The sequence below is a fragment of the Nuphar pumila genome, chromosome 3, assembly GCF_984573655.1.
Source record: "Nuphar pumila chromosome 3, dmNupPumi1.hap1.1, whole genome shotgun sequence".
NCBI lineage: Eukaryota > Viridiplantae > Streptophyta > Magnoliopsida > Nymphaeales > Nymphaeaceae > Nuphar > Nuphar pumila.
Genome location: NC_143251.1, coordinates 119,431,876 through 119,452,083, shown reverse-complemented (window position 1 = coordinate 119,452,083; position 20,208 = coordinate 119,431,876). Strand labels below are relative to the sequence as shown.

At 39.4% G+C, this 20,208-nt stretch overlaps 1 protein-coding gene across 1 annotated transcript; it reads left to right on the top strand.

The window, feature by feature from the left end:
- The first annotated feature begins 15,792 nt into the window (after positions 1-15,792).
- On the top strand, positions 15,793-19,605 carry LOC149843465 (trifunctional UDP-glucose 4,6-dehydratase/UDP-4-keto-6-deoxy-D-glucose 3,5-epimerase/UDP-4-keto-L-rhamnose-reductase RHM1-like). Its single transcript, XM_089999834.1, has 3 exons — positions 15,793-16,053; positions 17,236-18,861; positions 18,995-19,605. Exons 2-3 carry the CDS (start codon positions 17,248-17,250, stop codon positions 19,448-19,450), a joined length of 2,070 nt encoding a protein of 689 aa, XP_089855960.1. The 5' UTR covers positions 15,793-16,053; positions 17,236-17,247; the 3' UTR covers positions 19,451-19,605.
- Positions 19,606-20,208: the final 603 nt, after the last annotated feature.

Genomic DNA, 20,208 nt, shown 5'->3' with positions numbered 1-20,208 from the left:
TATTCAAGTGTCATTGGTTTGATCCCACAACAACAAGAGTCAACAAAGCCTCAGGCATTATGGAGGTGAATCATAAATCAAGGTTTGAAACATATGAACCATTCATATTAGCATCGCAAGCTTAACAAGTTTACTATACTTCATATTCGAATACAAGAAAGTCAAATAGAAATAAAAGGTGGGTGGTTTGCAAGGTGAAGTCTAAACTATACCCGAGTATGATAAGTTACAAGAAGACAAGATTGTTGAAGAGGTTGAATACTATCAATCAGATGGTATGTATGACTTTTTTTATGGTCACGATGTCACACATGGTCTGCATGTCACATCTCCATTGTCCGATGGCACACGTATGGAAGAATGTGATCCAAATGATATACCAAGTGGATGAGTGCCCAATGTAGAAGAAGACGAAGATGATGAAGAGAAGGAGAAAGAAAAAGAATATGAAAGTGAAACAAGTGATGAGGAAGCATACTCGATCTAGTGAAATACATGTTTGAGTGCTATGAATGATTTGAATGTATTGTCATGTTTGATGAGGTAGTAGTTATGAGGTAGTAGTTAGCGGGATATTGGAGTGTGTTTGCTGCAGGTACATATTTGACATTGATATACTATGAATGATTTGAATGTATTGCCACGTTTGATGTGACTGTATCCATGCTTGCATGAAGTTATTTTTTATTTGAATATGTATCCATGGAATTGCATATCATGTAACTGATCCAAATAACATTTTTATTTGTTAGAATATGGTTCGTGGAGGTCACAATGGTCGAGGACCAAGTGGTGGCCGTGGGATATCATTAGGTAAATGTGTTTGTGTTATATTTAAATATAGGCATTCATTATGTTTTCGCTTCATGGTGGAGTTAGCTTGAAGGCTGGTTTGTTGGAGGTGGGTTTGGCTATATAGATGGCCAACTATGTAGTTTTTTGTGAGCATAAAGATCATTGTTTTCTTTCATGCCTTGAAAGCTTTGTGAGGCACAATGGCATACAAAAGGTGAATTTGAAGATGATGAATCATTTAGGTCACGGTGGCACTGAAGAGGGCAGTGTTCGCTGGTTACGAGCTCACTAACCACCAAGGAAATGCCTTGAGAATCAGGGTTTGTGCACGACAGAGGGTTGCTATGGAATGCGGTGGACTGTTGTCGGAGTTGCTGGAGACATTCTAAGGTATGGGACTTAGTGTGTTCAAAAGTTGCGACGACTGCAGGTTGAAGCCAAAAGTGTAGGCACGCCTTTGGGTTCGAGGGTGCCTTGAGTGTTGAGGACAACATAATGAGGAGCTCGGTTATCGCTTGTGGTTATTGGCAGTGCGAGAAGGATTGTTTCAGTTGTCATTCTGTGTTGAGGGCAGCGCGAGGAGAAGCTCGGTTGTCGCTTGTGATTGAGGCCAGCGCGAGAAGGATTGCCTCGGTTGTCGCTCTGAGTTTAGGGCAACACGAAAAGGAGTGCCTCAATTGTCGCTCATGTATGTCGGCATACTCTCTACGGACCACGATCGAGGGGATAGGTAGTGTGAAGTCGAGTATGGCCGAAGTGACGAAACCTGAAGTGACTGAGCCAGTGAATGGGCAATGAGGGCTTACAGGGGAGTTAAGTGAGGAGAACCCCTAGAATGGGCTTCATCTTGTTTTGGCAGTCTGTGCATGGTCAAGTGGTGAAGTCGAGGCGAAGGGGGCGCCTAAGTGGGTAAAGTGCATTGTGCGAAGAGGGCACATGTGCAAAGCGAGCTGAGACAACAAGATGTTATGCAGGCATGAGAGACTCGCTTGAGAATTAGGACTACACTGAGGTCTCGTGATTACGAATGGGAGGAACGGCACAACATCCAGATGGGTTGCGTTGTCGAAGGGAACTCCTTGATCATTAGCAAAGAGATCGTCGAGGATGACGATAACTTGAGTGGAAGAGGATGTTGCACACGAGGTCTCGGAGAGCCTTGCAACACGCCATTGTTATGGGACTTGGTGTGGTGCTTGGTGCGGAAGAGGCGTGTACATGATCATTGAGGACGACGATGGTTTGAGTGGGGGAGGATGTTGCACACGAAGTCTCGAAAAGCCTTGCAATGTGCCATTGGTATGGGACTTGGTGTGGTGCCTGGTGCAAAAGAGATATGTGCATGCCATAGAGGGTGTTTCCTGGGTTTAGCATTGGACTGTGCAAGGAGCGTGGCATGTGCATAAGCGTAGTGCAATGCAAGTGAGGCAGCGGATGCATAGAGGGGTGTGATGTGCGGTCCAAGTACCCTTGTGTGGGTGAGAAGGCACCCCAGCGATGTGCATATAAGACGACAAGGTTGTCGTGCAGGCGAGGATGACATGTTTGAGTATGAGATTGCATTGGGGTCTCATGAGCGGAGAATGCTCGATGTTGTTAAAAAAGAAAATCGTTGTTAAAGTGATCGGAGCCACATTAAAGAATGTGACTTAGCGTGTCAAAGGTTCCAGTGATGGGGAATGAAAACCAAAACAAGTTGAGAAGGGTGAAGAAAAAGAGTAAACAAAAAATAAGTACAAAGGGAAACTGGTATATTAGTGGAGATTATGCTCCTACCTGCACCTACATTATCGAGGACAACAATGGTTTGGGTGAAAGAGAATGTCCCGAGTTGACCTTTCAGAATGGGGCATACGCAGTGCGGAGCTCTACTAAGTGAAAAATGCATTAAGTGTAGAAATACGCGGTATGTGTTGACTTGATCGGTGACGTTCGGTGGTAGCATGACACGCGATAAGCAACAATATTGTCGTTAGTGCGTCATTGTATGGCGGCACATACATGAAGCATTGTTTGGTTTAGTAATGCCAGCGGATCATACGATGTTGCCTTTGGAGATTTGGTTAAGGACCTCTCGGCTTGTAAGTTTCCCACGCGTAGCGGTTGGACGCACGGAGGTGTGTATGGGTTAGGGCTAATTCCCCCAAGGATCACATTAGGTGATTCCAACTGAGTATGGTGACTCGGAGCTAGGCGAGTGAATCCCTAGGCACCAACGAATGAGTTTAGGTGGTGCTCTTCGCTATGGTGTTCAGTCATCAACTGGTCTTTGGACTGAGGGTCGAAACACCTTTTCCCTTAGGTGGTGGGGTTTTGCGGTCCTGTGCGCATGGAGTTGCGATACGCTCTATGGCACATGAGGTTAAGACATCGGCGCGTTGTTGGCTTGGGTGACTAAAATTAAGGAATGGTGGCTCACAATGATACTTAGAATTTTGGCATGCATTAGTAAAGGCTTTGGGGATGTGCCATGTTCTTTATGACCTGCGTTGGATTTTTGTTAAGTCGGTAGTGTCATATAGGTATGTTTTGGCTGATGACAACATAGTCTTGTATGTGTGAGCAGCGAGATACATTTGGGTCATTTACAATAACTTGAGTGGGGTAGGATGTTGCACACGAGGTCTCAGAGAGCCTTGCAACACGCCATTGGTATGAGACTTGGTGAGAAAGAGGTGTGTACATGATCGCCGAGGATGACGATGGTTTGAGTGGGGGAGGATGTTGCACACGAAGTCTCGAAAAGCCTTGCAATGTGCCATTGGTATGGGACTTGGTGCGATGCCTGGTGTGGAAGAGATGTGTGCATGCCACAGAGTGTGTCTTGTGCCTGGGTTCAACACTGGATTGTGCAAGGAGCATGGCATGTGCACATGCGTGGTGCAACACAAGTGAGGCAGCGGATGCATGCAGGGGTGTGATGTGCGGTCCAAGTACCCTTGTATGGGTGAGAAGGCACCCCAGCGATGTGCATAAAAGACAACAAGGTTGTCGTGCAGGCGAGGATGACCTGTTTAAGTATGAGACTGAACGGGGGTCTCACGAGCAGAGAATGCTCGGTGTTGTTAAAGAAGAAAACCACTGTCGAAGTAATCAGATGCGCATTAAGAAATAAGATTTAGCGTTTTAAAGGTTGCAGTGATAGTGAATGAAAACCAGAACAAGTTGAGAAGGGTGAAGAAAAAGAGTAAACCAAAGATAAGTACAAAGGAAAACTGGCATATTAGTGGAGACTGTGCTCCTATCTACACCGACATTGTCAAGGACGACAATGGTTTGGGTGTGAGAGAATGTCTCGGGCCGACCTTTCGGAATGAAGCATGCACAGTGCAGAGCTCTACTGAGTGGAAAATGCATCGAGTGTAGGAACACGCAGTATGCATTGACTTGATCGGTGACGTGCGGTGGTAGAATGGCACGCGATAAGAAACAATATTTTTGTTAGTGCATCGTTGTATGGTGGCACAAACGTGGAGCATTGTTTGGTTGAACAATGTCAGTGGATCAAAGGATGTTGCCTTTGGAGATTTGGTTAAGGACCTCTTAGCTTGTAAGTTTCTCATGCGCAGCGGTTGGACGAACGGGGGTGCATTTGAGTTAGGAATAATTCTCCAAGGGATCACATTAGGTGATTCCAATCGAGTATGGTGACTCGGGGCTAGGCGAGTGAATGTCTAGGCACCGACGAATGAGTTTGGGTGGTGCTCTTCGCTATGGTGTTCAATCATCAACTGACCTTTGGACTGGGGGTCGAAAGACCTTGTCCCTTAGGTGGTGGGGTTTTGCGGTGTTGTGCGCATGGAGTTGCGATACGCTCCATGACACATGAGGCTAAGACATTCGTGTGTTGTTGGCTTGAGTGACTAAAATTAAGGAATGATGGCTCATAATGATACTTGGAGTTTTGGCATGCATCTGTGAAGGCTTTGGGGATGCGCCATGTTCTTTATGACCTGCGTTGAATTTTGGTTAAGTCGGTAGTGTCATATAGGTTCATTTTGGCTGATGACAACGTACTCTTGTCTGTGTCAGCGGCGAGATACGTTTGGGTTAGAGGTGCTAGCTGGTATGTGACAGTTATCCACGTAAGTGGCTATCGGATACGCGACAACCATGTCAGAAGGATCTTTTAAAAAGAAAGGAAAGTTTGCTAAGTTGGAGTCCCGCTGGGTAAGAAGATTACATTAGGGAAAACACGTATTGTGAGGCTGACTCGGCCGCAAGGCTTAGTGTTGCACGGGCGTTCCTTGGCTTGAAAGGCGCGGAAGTTGGCCTTGAAATTTTAGCTCGTGACTGTGTTTGTGCATTCTCTTGCTTTTGCTCCTACGCGTGTGTTATGAGTTGCTTATGGTGTTTGTGATTACCCATTGCTACATCGTGGGGGCCTTCGCTTCTAAGCTCGTGACAAGTGACATCCACACCCATAAAACCTTATTTGATAATTTCAGCAGCCAAACCCATTACCTTTTCAATCACATATAACATGAGCATGCTAGTTGGCTACCCTGACCCAGGCCAGTAAAATCTGCAGATTTTCTTCAAGAGACAGGATCAAGTCAGAGGTGCACCTGTAGATGCCATGCATCCATCAGACAAATGGCAACCTCTCAGATGGGTATCACAAAAATTTTCAGAACCATTTATCTTGTACATGAATAGCATTTAAAGCACAAAAAACAGGTGGCTAAAAACAAAGAAAAAGATACGGTAACCCAAGCACCATTTTTGTTTTTCATATATTTATTACCACTTACTATTTTGGTTGACAAAAACATTTTTTGTCGACTTGTGTGCAGGTTTTTTTGGAGATTCACAAATCGACAGTTGACAAAAGTCACAAAACACAAAATTCTGTGATTTAAAAAATCATATTTTTCATTGAAAAAATAAGATTGACTATTCATATTAAATTGACCATGCTCAACTCATCTATATGATCAGATTTGATCAAAACAACTTACATCATAAAAATTGAAGAGGGATATGAATATGGCAGATGACATAGGGGATGAGTGGAACCCAACAGGATTCAACACCTCTAAATAATCAACATCTGTGAGGATCCTCCACCATCAGTGACATAACAAATCCTGATTAAGTCACGTGGCTTGGCTACATTGTTCTAGGCAACCAGTGTTTCCCCCAACTTGATGTGAAACACCTTCGAATAAGGCACCTGCATGCAATTATTATTGTAAAAAACATATTCTTCTTTCCACGAGAACAAATTGGTTAAGTATACCTTTTCTAGATATATAAAGGGCAAAATATTTGCTACTATCAACAACATATCCAATGTAGCAAAAAACACCATGCTATTTATATATTATTTATATTTTTTTGTGGATCTAACCTTACATTAAGGATGTGATCCACGTAGTTTCACTATAAGGATGAGGGTCAATGACAATAATTTTTCTCGCTATTATTGCTCTATTTTTAACCGTTATTGGCCTATAATGGTGAGAATTTTCGCTGATAAGTCGCCATAAAAAATGGCCTTTGTTGACCAATAACAATGATATTTATAGGTCGTTGTTAAAGGGTGAACCAATACCAGCGAAGAATCTCGTCGAAACTAGAAACACTAATAGCGGCAATGTAGCCTATAATAGTGAGGTTGTTTTAATGATGAGAGCTCTAGCGCGCCATTATAGGCTACCTATAGGTTATAACATTCTTGTTTAGCTATTATAACCTACGACAGTGAGCATTAACTCGTCGTTGTAGTTATAATATGAAGAATTAACTCATCATTATAGGCTATAAACCTACAAATTAAAAACTAATAATTAGTTTTAAAAAAATATATATATATTAAAAAACTTGTAACTAAAACATACATTCAACAAAAACTTAAATACACTTCAAACATATATCCTCAACATTCAACACACTTCAAACTATTAACATACACTTCAATCATACATTCAACAAAAACTTCAAATATACACTTCAAAAATACAAACCCCCTACATCATCTCCAAGCCTGCAACAAATACACTTCAAATACAAACCCAATACATCATATCCAAGCTTGCAACAAAAATACTTCAAATACAAACCCCTTACACTCCCTACATCCAAACATATACACTTCTAATATTCACATAAATTAAAATTTAATTGTAGCAAATAGTTTAGAAATCAAACTATATACACATTTCATGTAAGCAAAGAGTTTAAAAATTTTAGATCTAGGATGGGGGTTTTGTTTGTGTGCATCTATTAAAGCCTGCATCTCCTCTTTGAGCTTTCTAGTTGCTTCTCTCTCTCACTCCATTCTTTGTCTAGTTGTTTCTCTCTCTCACTCGTTTCATTTTTTGTTTGGCTTTTTTGTTGTCGTTCCATTTCCTCTCTTAATTATTGGAGCTTCGTCTACATCGACTCCAGCTGAGAAGATAGCTACTAAATTTGGTTTTGGCTAGAGTAAGATGGTTTGGATAAAGAAAAAAATACACCCATCCACTTACATGTTTATACCGCTCTCCAAAAACCATAATAAAGACATATCGCTACATCATCGATAGCCTTTCTTGTAAAGAAGATGTTGAATTTTTAATATCCATAAATTGTAGCTTCGTCTGCAAGCCGTTAATAATTGGTTATCAGTAACTAATGATAATGTATAAAATAGACTAAATGTGGCACTACAAAGTGTGAGTTACTTGCAAAGGTGTATTCTGCTTTGCTACAGATGAATGTTGTGCGATCTGAATGGGTATGTGTCTCTTTGTAGAATGACTTGTCATCAGTTTTTGCCCATCTATTTCAGTCTATAAATAACAAATTAAAAATCTATTAGATCAAACATATTTACACTATACTATATGAAAAAACAAACTTAGAAAATACAAAACTTATTCTCGTATGATACCTCTAGAGGTGCGAAGACGACCCACTAGTATATTGAACCTTCTATTTTGCTCTATTTGTCAAATTTTTCTCCGACGTTTGTTGTTAACTAAAGAAAGATCTATTAGTAGATGAAAATCTAAAAATTTGAACATTTATTTACTTATAATTATATATATTCAATATTTACTATTCAACAGTCTCCAGTGAAAAAATTACAAATCCTTTTTCACACTTCAAAATCGACTATTTCGGGAGGATATTGTTCTACTACGTCGCAGTTTTGAAACTTCTAGTAATACTTGTAAAAACCTATCACACCCTTGAGTATGATAGTTGAAGTTGTTTCACCACACACCACTAATGTTCATTTATATCTTTGTTTAAATCAAACTCTTCCTGCATCAAATTATCAAAATATAGTTAGTAACACTACTTTTATGGATTAATCTATTTATCAAAATATAGTTAGTAACACTCATTTTATGAATTAATCTATTTATCAAAATATAGTTAGGTAATATACTTACATAATCTGCCTCACGCAACACCATCCTCTCATTGATTGAGACTTTCTTCCACAAGTTGTGAGTGAGTATGACCTGCTCCCTAATGATGAACAAAAGCCTCTTAAATAATACGGATGAGCCATCGCCCATGACTCCTTGCATCCCAGGCTTGATAGTTACTGAAGTCTTTTGTTACTTTGATTTGCTTGTGATGGGCTATACATTTATTTTTCCTACATTTGCACTAAGAAGATTCTGCAGTTGTTAATTTGTAGTAAGAAACAAATATTAATAGAAATGACAATAATAAATTTTTAATCATACTAAAAAAATACTAGATTAATATTTACATGAGGTTACCATGGATGACTTTGGAGCTGCAGCAGCTTGTGGTGTGTGTGGGGGTCACCTCTTTCTCCCTTGAAGTATCACATATCTGTGATATAAAGTCGATCCCGTCTAGGTATTCACCTTGGCTGGTGGGTGGTGAACCGATCTATGGGAAGGAAGAATTTCCACATCCTCATCATGAACGATATGTCGACATTTGTTAATTTCATGTAAACAATATTATATCAGACTACACTGTATAAAATTGAATCATTTAAAAATATTCATTAGCGTATAAGAACAACATTAAATTTAATATATATTATGAAGAACTGATTTATAAATTGTAAATATATCAAATGAATGGTAGCACCAAAATCATGAAATTAAGATAACACACAATTATGAAATATAAACAAGAGTCATATACATTTTTTAACTCATTTTCAAGATGAAAAAAGAACACAACAATAGAAAACAGCGCAATAACACATGCACTTACATTACACTTCCTTTATGACCTTAGATGCTTTGTCAACTCTTCAATAAGTAGATGTTTAATTGCACTTATATTAATTTCTGGGTTTAGCCATGAGTCTTCCAACCAATTAGAACTTTCTGGAAACACATGGTCTTCCTTCTTCGCTTGTGATGGAGACATGCTGCAGTAATTAAAATGCCCTACAATATCAAAAAGTATCACAAATAAGACTGGACTGAGAGCTCCAAATACACTAGTTAAAATAATCACACTTAAATAAGATTTTCTCATAACATAAATAAAGTGATGAATTATACCAATAAGTCAAAGACATGCAATACGCTTGCCAAGCAATCGTCCAGAAAATACTAGCGTTAAGAACTTCTAGAAGTTCTTGCCCCATAAATATTTCTTATAAGAAGTGAGGTCAAAGTGTTTGTGTCCATACATTACCATGTTCATCAATTTGGTTTTGGTGATGATACTTGGATTCTGTTGCAACCTTTAGCTTCTACAAAATTACACATCAAAATATTTATCAATCACCTTTAGGTCAAACCGAGGTTGCTCGGTCAGAGCTCAACCGAGCTGGGCTCGATTGAGTTCAAACCAAGCATCAACCGAGCAGTGCTCAACTGGGACTCAACTAAGCTGAGCTCAAGCCGAGCACCCACAAAAGGGGCTCGTGTAGATGGAGGCGCGACTGAGTCGAGCCCAGCCCCTCTACCTGAGATATGAGGAGAGGGCTTGAACGAGTCGAGCCCAATCCCCACTTTAGACATGGGGGTACTCAGGGTGCAAGGAGGTCACCCTTAGATGCATAGGGAGAAATAGAAGAGGCAGAGGAGGATGCAGGCACAAGTGGCGTCTGCCCTCCAGCCAGTTAGAGGGGGTGCTGGAGGGCTCGACTGAGTCGAGCCTAGTTGAGTAGAGATCTAGGATCTTGTGGCTGGAGAGCTCAATTATGTTGAGTTCAATCCAACAAAGTTCTGAGAGCACCCCAGATCTCAGGTGACTTCCTGCCACTGTGCATGGGCGCAGTGGGTGATGATGGCAGGGCACCGAAAAGCCGAAGGAAGGAAGAAGAAGAAGAGGAGTGGGATTGATGGTGCAAGGCTCAGATAAAGGAGGCCTAAACCATGAACATGCATACTTCAACTGAGGAGGAGGGGGCGGGAGGTGGGAGGCGATGAGAGAAGAAGAAAGCAGAGAGGTCGTCGGGTTTTGGAAGAAAAAACACATAAGGGAGTGAGGCTTTATAGCCTTCATGGTGGGGGGTGAACACGTTTTGGATTTATCTGAAGTGTTTTAAACACTTAAAACTATGAGTGTGGGTTATTGGGTGTTGATGCTTGGAGTTGGGTTGGATCCATTTGGATCCAACCCCAATCCAAAGTGTTTAAAATATCATAAACAAAACTTGTGGTTGGGTTGGTTGGATTGGGTTGGGTCCATTTGGATCCAACTCAATCCACTATATATATGTGGTTGAATTTGAATTTTAAATCCAAATCCAGTCCAAACCTTACTCTAAGGTCCAATCCAAAGCATATGGATTTGGTTGAGATTGGGTTGGGTCTACTTATGATCCAACTCCAATTTAAGGTGTTTTAAACTTTAAAATAGTATGGTGTCATTGGTTGGGTTGGGTCCATTCAGACACAAACCCTATGTTATCCTATATGAGTCCCACTTTGGGTCTTGTTTAGATCTTGGATCCAATAGCTATTTATGCACACACACACACACACACACACACACACACACACACACATATATATATATATATTAGTATGTTGGGAATTGGTTTGTTTATTTGGATCCAATTCTAGACCTGATGTGTCTAACAATATGGATCTCTTTTGGATCCAACATGTTTTGAGATTGGATCTATCTAATGGATTCAAACCTAAGTCCTAAGTTTTTGAAAAATCCTAATTTATTCTGAGATCCAACTAGAAACTATTCTAAACTTGGTTCGGGTCCATCGAATGGATATGAGTCCTTATTATAATGTTTTACAAATTTGGATCACTCTCTGGATCCAAACTCATTTAACTAGGAGATCAAGTGGATCCTAGGCATCTCAAATGCATATTTTGAACTGGATTTTATGGGGGTCGATTCTCGTGGTTCCTCCATCAAAGTCCAAATCCAAAGATATTTAAGAAGCTAAAATTCTTAATTAACTTGATAAAATCCAAAATTTTCATCGATAATTAACTTTTAATCAATTATTCAGAAAAATACCGAGATAACCCCTTATTGTTTTAGAAAAAATCCAAAAAATTCATGGACTTTATAATTTCTTTGTTATACATGTCGTTAACAATGATATAACTCTTAGCATTATAGATTAAAATCCTATAATAGCGAGATTCATATCTCATCGTTATTGATCTATAATAGCAAGATCTTCTACCCATTAAATATAGTCATTAAAGTGTTTTAATGGTCAGATAATCTCGTCGTTATGAACATATCTTTAACGGTGAGATGTGTGCAGGGGTAAAGCATTCAAGGCTTGGTCCAGCTCACCGTTATTAATAAAGCAATAACAATGAGATTTATGATCGTAGTAGAGTAATAACAACGTGATATTTATGTTGTTGCTATTACCTATCAATTAGCGGAGACAAAACTCTCGCTGTTATTACTTGATCAGTAGTGGTGAGTTTTTTTCTCGTTGTTAAAGTGTCACCTATATTGACCCTCCTCCTCTCTCTCTCTCTCTCACACACACACATATATATATATATAGGGTAAATATTGACTGCTATTAAAGGTACAGATCTAATGAGTAGAAAACTTTTTTTTCTTTAAAAAGTTCTCATTTTTGTAGATCAAATGTTACATATGTGATCTGCATGGTTTGTTTAGTAGAAAACTTATTTTAAATCATATTATTATGACAATGGCTCACAATATGTCAAAATTTCATAACTCAAAATATCACATTTTTATATCAGAAAAGCACGATCCAAGGTTTGATGCTTAGCAAACAAACCATACTGAATACATTTGTGTGGTTAGATTGAGTCAATACAACTTGCACCTATGAATATATACAATTTATAATATAAAAATGTGATGCTTACTAAATAAATGATAAAAATAAAAAATCCAATATATAAAATTTGATCAACGAAAAACTCAACCGTTAGAAAAGAAACATCGTTGATCATCATCGGTTGTAGATTTTGGATCTTCCTCTGGTTGGACAGTTCCCTTTTGTCTATATATATATGAAAATTGATAGTTGCTCACTTGTTATAAGGTCCTTAAATGAAAGTCACTCACATTGAGCATCCATCGCGCGGTCTGATGAACGCTCAACATAATTTTGCGCAAAAAAAACTTTTACTAATGCTATTTTAGCTTCATTAAAAGTCTTAGTGGACACTTTTAGAATTTTGCTGGTGCTAAAATAGCACCATTAAAAGTTTTTTTTATGCAAAATGATGCAAAACATTCATCACGTCGAGCGATAGATGCTCAACGTGAGTGACCTCTTTTTGAGCACCTAACGAGTGAGCAGCTATGCATTTCTCTCTCTCTCTCTCTCTCTCTCTCTCTATATATATATATATATATATATATATATATATATATATATATATATATATATATATGTGTGTGTGTGTGTGTTAATAATGAAGGTACAAAACTAATGAGCTAGGAGTTATAGGTGCAAGTTGTATAGACTCAATCTAACCACATAAATGTGTTCATCATGGTTCCTTTGCTAATGATCACTCTTTTATGATGTAAAAATGTAATCTTTTGAGTTATGAAATTTTGGCACATTATGGGCCGTTGATTTTTGGACCCCCTTAAAAACCTGATTACTTGTCATAATCACATGATTCAAAACAAGTTTCTTACTAAACAAACCATGTAGATCACATAAGTAACATTTGATCTTAAAAAAATAAAAAAAAAATGAAAAAAAAAAAGTTATTTCTACTCATTTGGCATGTACCTTCATTAGGAGCCAATATTAAACACACACACACACACACATATATATATATATATATATATATATATATATATATATATATATATATATATATATAGTGGCTGCTAACCACTTTTATATCTAGCTGCCCTGCTAACCAAGCTTTTGAAGGAGTTTTCAATGTTTTTTTAAAATTAGTTTGTACAGTTCTACATGCTTGATTTTATAAAAATCGACTTTTGGATCATTCGATTCTGATACTAAGATAGGTTTTTATAAGGTTTAAAAAATCGATGGCCTAAGATTTTCTTAAATATTCAAGGCTTAAAAAAGACATGTTTTCATTGAAAAAATATTATCCAAGTGTTGTTTCCTAATGAATCGATAGTGCCAAACACATACTTATGGACAAATTTTAAGTAATACATGAAGAAAACCCTTCAAAAGCCAGCTTAGCAAGAAAAGTGGTTAGCAGCTAGCACTCTCTCTCTCTCTCTCTCTCTCTCTCTCATCTACACGCAGAGAGTATAATGAAGACAAAATGAACAAAGAAAAACATATTTAATCAGGGTAAAGCTAATAAAGTTATACATCTATTAACCAATAACTAGGGATGTAACCAGTTTGGGTTGGGGTTGGGTCTTATCAGACCTAATTCTGAATTGGGTCAAAAAGTAAGATCCAAACCCGACCCAATCTCATTCAGATTTTGGGTATGCCTAGAAACTATGGACCCATATCAGTAACCGGTTCGGGTATGCATCGGGACATGTATAATCCATTTGAGTCTTTAGTAGACTTGTTTTGATTCGGGTCGGGTTTAGGTCTGGGTATGGCTAAAAAAAAGTAGACTCATATGGGTTAACAGGTTCAGATTTTTTGTATGAACGCTTGAGTGTTTTAAAGTTATAGCAAGATCAACCATAGCATGGGACAGGGTCGTTGGTTCCAAGTTTTCTATTGGGGTAGTAAGCAAAAGTTGCATCATAAAAACCTGAACAAACTTGCAAGGAACCACTCTGGGCTTCTTTCGTCTTAGGTATCTGGGCTTCTTGGTTGCAACACGGAGAGAGAGAGAGAGAGAGCAACAAAATCTTTATTTGCTAGGTCTCTTGAGAAACAAAGCATAAGTTATAATCGCAATAGCCAATCTCAACCAATCTAGTAGTTTTCTTCTCCAAAAAAAAATTCTAATACCCACATTTTTAAAAAACTTTCAAATTGGATCATGTATGAAGTGGGTTCGGACGTGTCAGTTCAGGTATACAGTCAGGCTGGGTACAGGTGGGTTCGGGTTCGAGTGTATTCATTTAGTTTGGGTATTCATTTATAATATCCCACAACCTGACCCATTTTCACTACAGATCTAAATTTTGGATCTGACCCAAACTCATGGGTCCACCAATATCGGTTGGGGACATCAGGTCGGGTTGGGTGTCACAACCCCTACCATTAACCATAGTTAAAGGAAAGGCAATCACCATGGGTACGAAGTTTCTGTTTTGAGGAAAAGAAAATTCATTAATGATCAAAATTAAACCCAATCAAGACGTCCCTAAGCAGCCTACCTGTAAAGGATTCAGATTACAACACTCGTCCTAAGAAATATGAGCATTCCATTATTTCCAAATAAACCATCAAGAAGTGAATATCCAACACTTGTAAACGAACAGGTCACCGGCATAAATTTCTAAAAATGAAAAAAAAATCTCAGCATGATTTTTGAGTCATAATTTTTTTATGTATGAATTTGAATTATAAAGAAAATCAGGTATGTGGTTAGGAATGGCAGTGGACCGGGGGAAAGCGGGGCCCCGCCTCGCCCCGTTTGGACCGGGGATGAAGGGTATGAAACGGGGATGGAGGCGGGGGTGGAGGATAAAATCCATCCCCGCCGCAGAGGCGGGGCGGGGGTGGACGTGCACTTTTCCCCGCCCCGCCCCGCCCCGACCACTTTTCCCCGCAATATCCCTGCCCCGCCCCGCCTCATCCCCGTTTGGACCGGGGATGAAGGGTATGAAACGGGGATGGAGGCGGGGGTGGAGGATAAAATCCATCCCCGCCGCAGAGGCGGGGCGGGGGTGGAGGATAAAATTTTGAGGCGGGGCGGGGGTGGAGGATAAAATTTTGAGGCGGGGCGGGGGTGGAAACCTTGTCCCCCGCCCCGCCCCCGCCCCACTGCCATCCCTAGTCACATGGTAGGTAACTTGTCAATGTCACCAAATTAATGAGATGTAACAAGCTCGAAACTGATGGGTGAGGTCTCTTATGGTAAGGTCAAAGCCAAGTATACTCCCTAGCGAGCAGGGAGGACTTCAAGGGTTTTACTGATTGGAGGCCAGCGAATGTGTGGTAGGTTATAAAAACCTTAACATATTACTTGGTCATATTTTAATTGTTAAATGTTTTACTGAAAAAAATAAAAAAAAATTGATAATCCAAAAAAAAATATATCTTAATAGTGCTCACAAGAATCCCGTTCATCTTTGTAAACACCACCAAGTTGAAGAAACTCAGCTGTTGGAAGCTCATGGAAGTGTCTCTTGCTGCAATGTCAAAACTGAGTGTAGACCTCAAAGTTTTAACAATGGGAGGCTTGCTAATGTGCAGTTGTTAAGAGGTTTTTTTATTGACGAAGGCCTGGTAGGTGATGAGGGGTTTACTATGGCTTAAACACACGTTTATGTTAATAGTAAAGATATTCCTTGACTTTTTATATTATGAGCGCAATATTTGAAGAAATGAAGACTTTATTTAGAGTGTTTTCTCTTTCTATTTTTTATGACTTAATTTCCGAAGCACGTTTCACGGAAGCTACAATTTAGGGGCCTACCTAAGGCAGGTGGCGTCCACCTTTGCGTGACCTCTCTCTCTCTCTCTCTTCCTGTGCCTGTCTTCTAGGAAATTCCATGGTCAGTTTGTGCCATAATCATGTCCGCTAGTTCTTGTGCCTCCTAACTACCTCTCTCTCTCTCTCGCTATAAAAGCCCACCTTCCCTTCCCACTACTAGGTAAAGGCTTCCTCCTTCCCAACTGACAGTTCCTATTATCGTTGATCCAACCCGCCCTCCGTTGGCGCCACTCCCATTCCCTGTGCCCCCCTTGGATCTCATCTCGTATTGGTGAGTTATGCGTTTGTTGGTGTCTATGTTGCTTAATCTGTTCTTGTAGAAATTTTGATTGTTTGAGAAGATTTGATCTTTTTGTCCTGATGATGATGTTACCGTTATGTTCTGCCTTCTAGAATGATGTAAAAATTATTATTGTTGGGTCTCTCTAGGTTGGATTTGTGCGGGGATCTGAAAAATTGAGGGAAATTTCTTGTGGATGATAGTGTAATTTGATGTTGTTGGTATGTTTTCCTGCTTGGTTGTTGTTAGATCTGATTATATTCGACTAGATCTTGGATACCCACTTACTAGAAACTTTCTAACCTTTTTCTTTTGGGGTTTCGTTGAGCTGTTTAGTGATATGAAGTTGAATTCTGCACATTACTCCTGTACGAGTGATAATTCAAGTGAAAAAATAGAGAAAACATAAGCTTTGGTTTTGCAGTTTCTGGTTATTAATGGGGTTTAATTGGTTCTAGGTTGTCTCTTTCTTATTAGATCTGACATCTTCTATCATTACGATGCCGTTCACATTTACTTTTCTTTTTGGCCAACTCTTCTTGCTGTTTGATACTTTCTTTTCCCCCCTTTTTGTTATAGGTTTTTTTAGAGAAAAACTTTACATTAGTAACCTATCCGTGATTTTATCTTTGGTTACGGAAAGAAATCGGAAAATTAAGCTAGGATGAAAAAGAAATCTCATCCTTCTATTTCAAACTTTTGGTTAGTGATTCTGGTGGATTTGCGGCTATGATAGATCTGTAAGTTGACTGATGTTTTTACTTGACGGAAATCTCTTTTCCTTTATAAGATTCCATTTGTTTCAGTTGGACTTTAGATCACCGGCACTTCTTCTTCTTCTTCTTCTTTTTGTTCTATTTTTTAGCTAAAAGCACCAAAGATCTCTTCGGTAATTAGTTTTCTCTCTTTGAAATTCCGGCAGTTGTTCCAACATATGTACATGGATCATGATTTTAGCAGGAAAATGCCAAAAATGTTAGAGCTTTTGTGATGATGCTACTCATGTAATTTGTCGTTTATTTTCTCAGGATCTCCCCTTTTTTCTGTTAAACTTTTGAATCTTGATCTATTCTTCTCTATTTTCGATGATTGAACATATTGAGTTTTTTTTTTCCCATAAGTTTTTGTTTATTACTGCCTTGCATTTGTCTGAGTTCCTTCAAACTTATGCAGAAGCAAGAAAAGATGACCACAATCAGTCACCAGTCTGCTCAGGCAGGCAAATATACTCCTAAGAACATCCTTATCACAGGTGCTGCTGGTTTTATTGCATCTCATGTTTGCAACCGGCTTATCAGAAAGTACCCCAAGTACAAGATTGTCGTGCTTGATAAACTTGATTACTGTTCCAACCTGAAGAATCTCAATCCATCGCGATCCTCTCCCAACTTCAAGTTTGTGAAAGGAGACATTGCTAGTGCCGATCTTGTGAACTTCCTTCTGATCACCGAAGGGATTGACACCATAATGCATTTTGCAGCACAAACCCATGTTGACAATTCCTTTGGTAACAGCTTTGAGTTCACAAAGAATAATATTTATGGAACTCATGTCCTTTTAGAAGCATGCAAAGTGACTGGTCAGATCAGGAGGTTCATCCATGTGAGCACTGATGAGGTGTATGGTGAAACTGATGAAGATGCTGTAGTTGGGAACCATGAGGCTTCCCAGCTCCTTCCAACAAATCCCTACTCTGCAACCAAGGCAGGGGCCGAAATGCTTGTCATGGCCTATGGTAGATCCTATGGGTTGCCTGTTATAACTACAAGGGGAAATAATGTGTACGGCCCTAATCAGTTTCCAGAAAAGCTTATTCCAAAGTTTATTCTTTTAGCTATGGCAAAGAAAGAGCTTCCCATTCATGGGGATGGCTGCAATGTTAGGAGTTATCTTTACTGTGAGGATGTTGCAGAGGCTTTTGAAGTTATTCTCCATAGAGGAGAAGTTGGCCATGTTTACAATATTGGAACAAAGAAGGAAAGGAGGGTGCTTGATGTTGCAAAAGATATCTGCAAGCTTTTCTCAATGGACCCAGATAAAGCTATCCAATTTGTGGAAAATAGGCCATTTAATGATCAGAGGTACTTTTTGGATGATGAGAAATTGAAAAACTTAGGTTGGTCAGAACAAACAACATGGGAAGAGGGGCTCAGGAAGACAATGGAATGGTATATTAGCAACCCAGATTGGTGGGGAGATGTCTCAGGTGCATTGTTGCCCCACCCAAGAATGCTAATGATGCCAGGAACTGAAAGACAGTTTGACATGCCTGAAGATTACAATGCTAGGATTTCTTATGTGCCAACTAGTTCATGCCAGGATCGTATGGTTGTTCCACCTCCGAAGAGTCCAAAGAGTGGAAGCATGTCTCAAAAATCCCCATCATTAAAATTCTTGATCTATGGCCGCACTGGATGGATAGGTGGGCTTCTTGGTGATATATGTGAGAAACAAGGGATACCATTTGAATATGGAAGAGGCAGATTGGAGGACAGGTCACAACTAATAGCAGATATTCTTAGTGTAAAGCCAACCCATGTTTTTAATGCCGCTGGAGTGACTGGTAGACCAAATGTTGACTGGTGTGAATCACACAAAACTGAGACCATCCGCACCAATGTTGCGGGTACTCTTACCTTGGCAGATGTGTGCAAAGAGCAAGGGTTATTGATGATAAATTTTGCTACTGGATGCATATTTGAATATGATGCTGAACACCCGGAAGGATCAGGCATTGGATTCAGAGAAGAAGACAAGCCAAACTTCACTGGTTCATTCTATTCAAAAACTAAAGCAATGGTAATTTAATGAGAGAGTTTTCACCTTTGTGTACAGTCTTCCTCTTTTATGCTTTCCATTCAGTTTAATTACATTGCTCAACAAGTTTGGCTACTATCTATTTCTGACATGTTTTATTTGGCATGAAATCCAGGTAGAAGAGCTCTTGAATGAATATGACAATGTGTGCACCCTCCGTGTCCGAATGCCAATATCTTCTGACCTTAGCAACCCTAGGAACTTCATCACAAAGATTACCCGTTACAACAAAGTGGTGAACATACCAAACAGCATGACTATCTTGGATGAGCTTCTGCCTATATCCCTTGAGATGGCGAAAAGAAATCTGACGGGCATATGGAACTTCACAAACCCAGGTGTAGTGAGCCATAATGAGATCCTGGAAATGTACAAGCACTATATAGACCCAAGCTTCAAATGGGTGAATTTCACGCTGGAAGAGCAAGCCAAGGTCATAGTTGCAGCTCGAAGCAACAATGAGTTGGATGCTACCAAGTTGAAGGAGGAGTTCCCAGAGTTGCTTTCAATCAAGGAATCACTGATCAAATATGTATTCAAACCGAACATGAAGATTCCCAATGGTGTTTAGGAATTTGTTACTCATGAATAGGCTGCCTGACTAACCTCTGTAGGTACAGTATCTAGTAGGTCTGCATTACTAGCCAGTCATTGTTATTGTCATTATTATTTTATTTCTTCTTATTGTTCCATTTCTGAATAAATACATTTAGCCATTAGGTTCTCCATCTGTTTCTTTGGCTCTTTATTTTCTCATTGTTCGAGTTCCCATCCAGGGGTAGATCTCCATTCTCCTTCTCTTTTAGGTGTATACTTTTTTATTACTTGTTTCATGAGGCTGGACTTGCTATCAAGAATACTCCTGTTAGTTGTTGTACTTGAGGTGAAATCTTCTATTGAAATTGTGTTTTGTACTTTCCATTTAGTTGGAAATAGGTTGAAGGTTTATGTGGTCATCCATTAGCACAAGCACTATCTTTACTGAAATACACATACAACTTGGACATGGTCAAATCTGATTGGGTGCATTTCTGATTTTCTGGTGTGGAACCATGGTGAAATTGTACCGATCACCCAAAACAAAGCCATATATTGGTAGAATGGTAGTGATCTTTCTGAGAGGCCTGTTTCTGGCGAAATTGCAGAATTAGAATTGTTGAGAAGGGTACGAAGGCACCACTTGGCAACATTAGAGCATTCAGTTTGTTGGAAGCTGCGATCATCTATAGTTTGACATATCAAAATTAAACAAGCATTAGTGAGGGGCTGAAAACTTACTTCATCATTCATCATGTCAATGCTCATTTCTTGCCACCGGCACTATTTTGT

What these genes read in the sequence shown, in the direction of transcription:
- LOC149843465 (XM_089999834.1), top strand. Translation starts at nt 17,248, where the DNA reads ATGACCACAATCAGTCACCAGTCTGCTCAGGCAGGCAAATATACTCCT. An exon ending in ATTCAAAAACTAAAGCAATG is followed by an intron (nt 18,862 to 18,994) that starts GTAATTTAATGA and finishes CATGAAATCCAG; the next exon opens with GTAGAAGAGCTCTTGAATGA.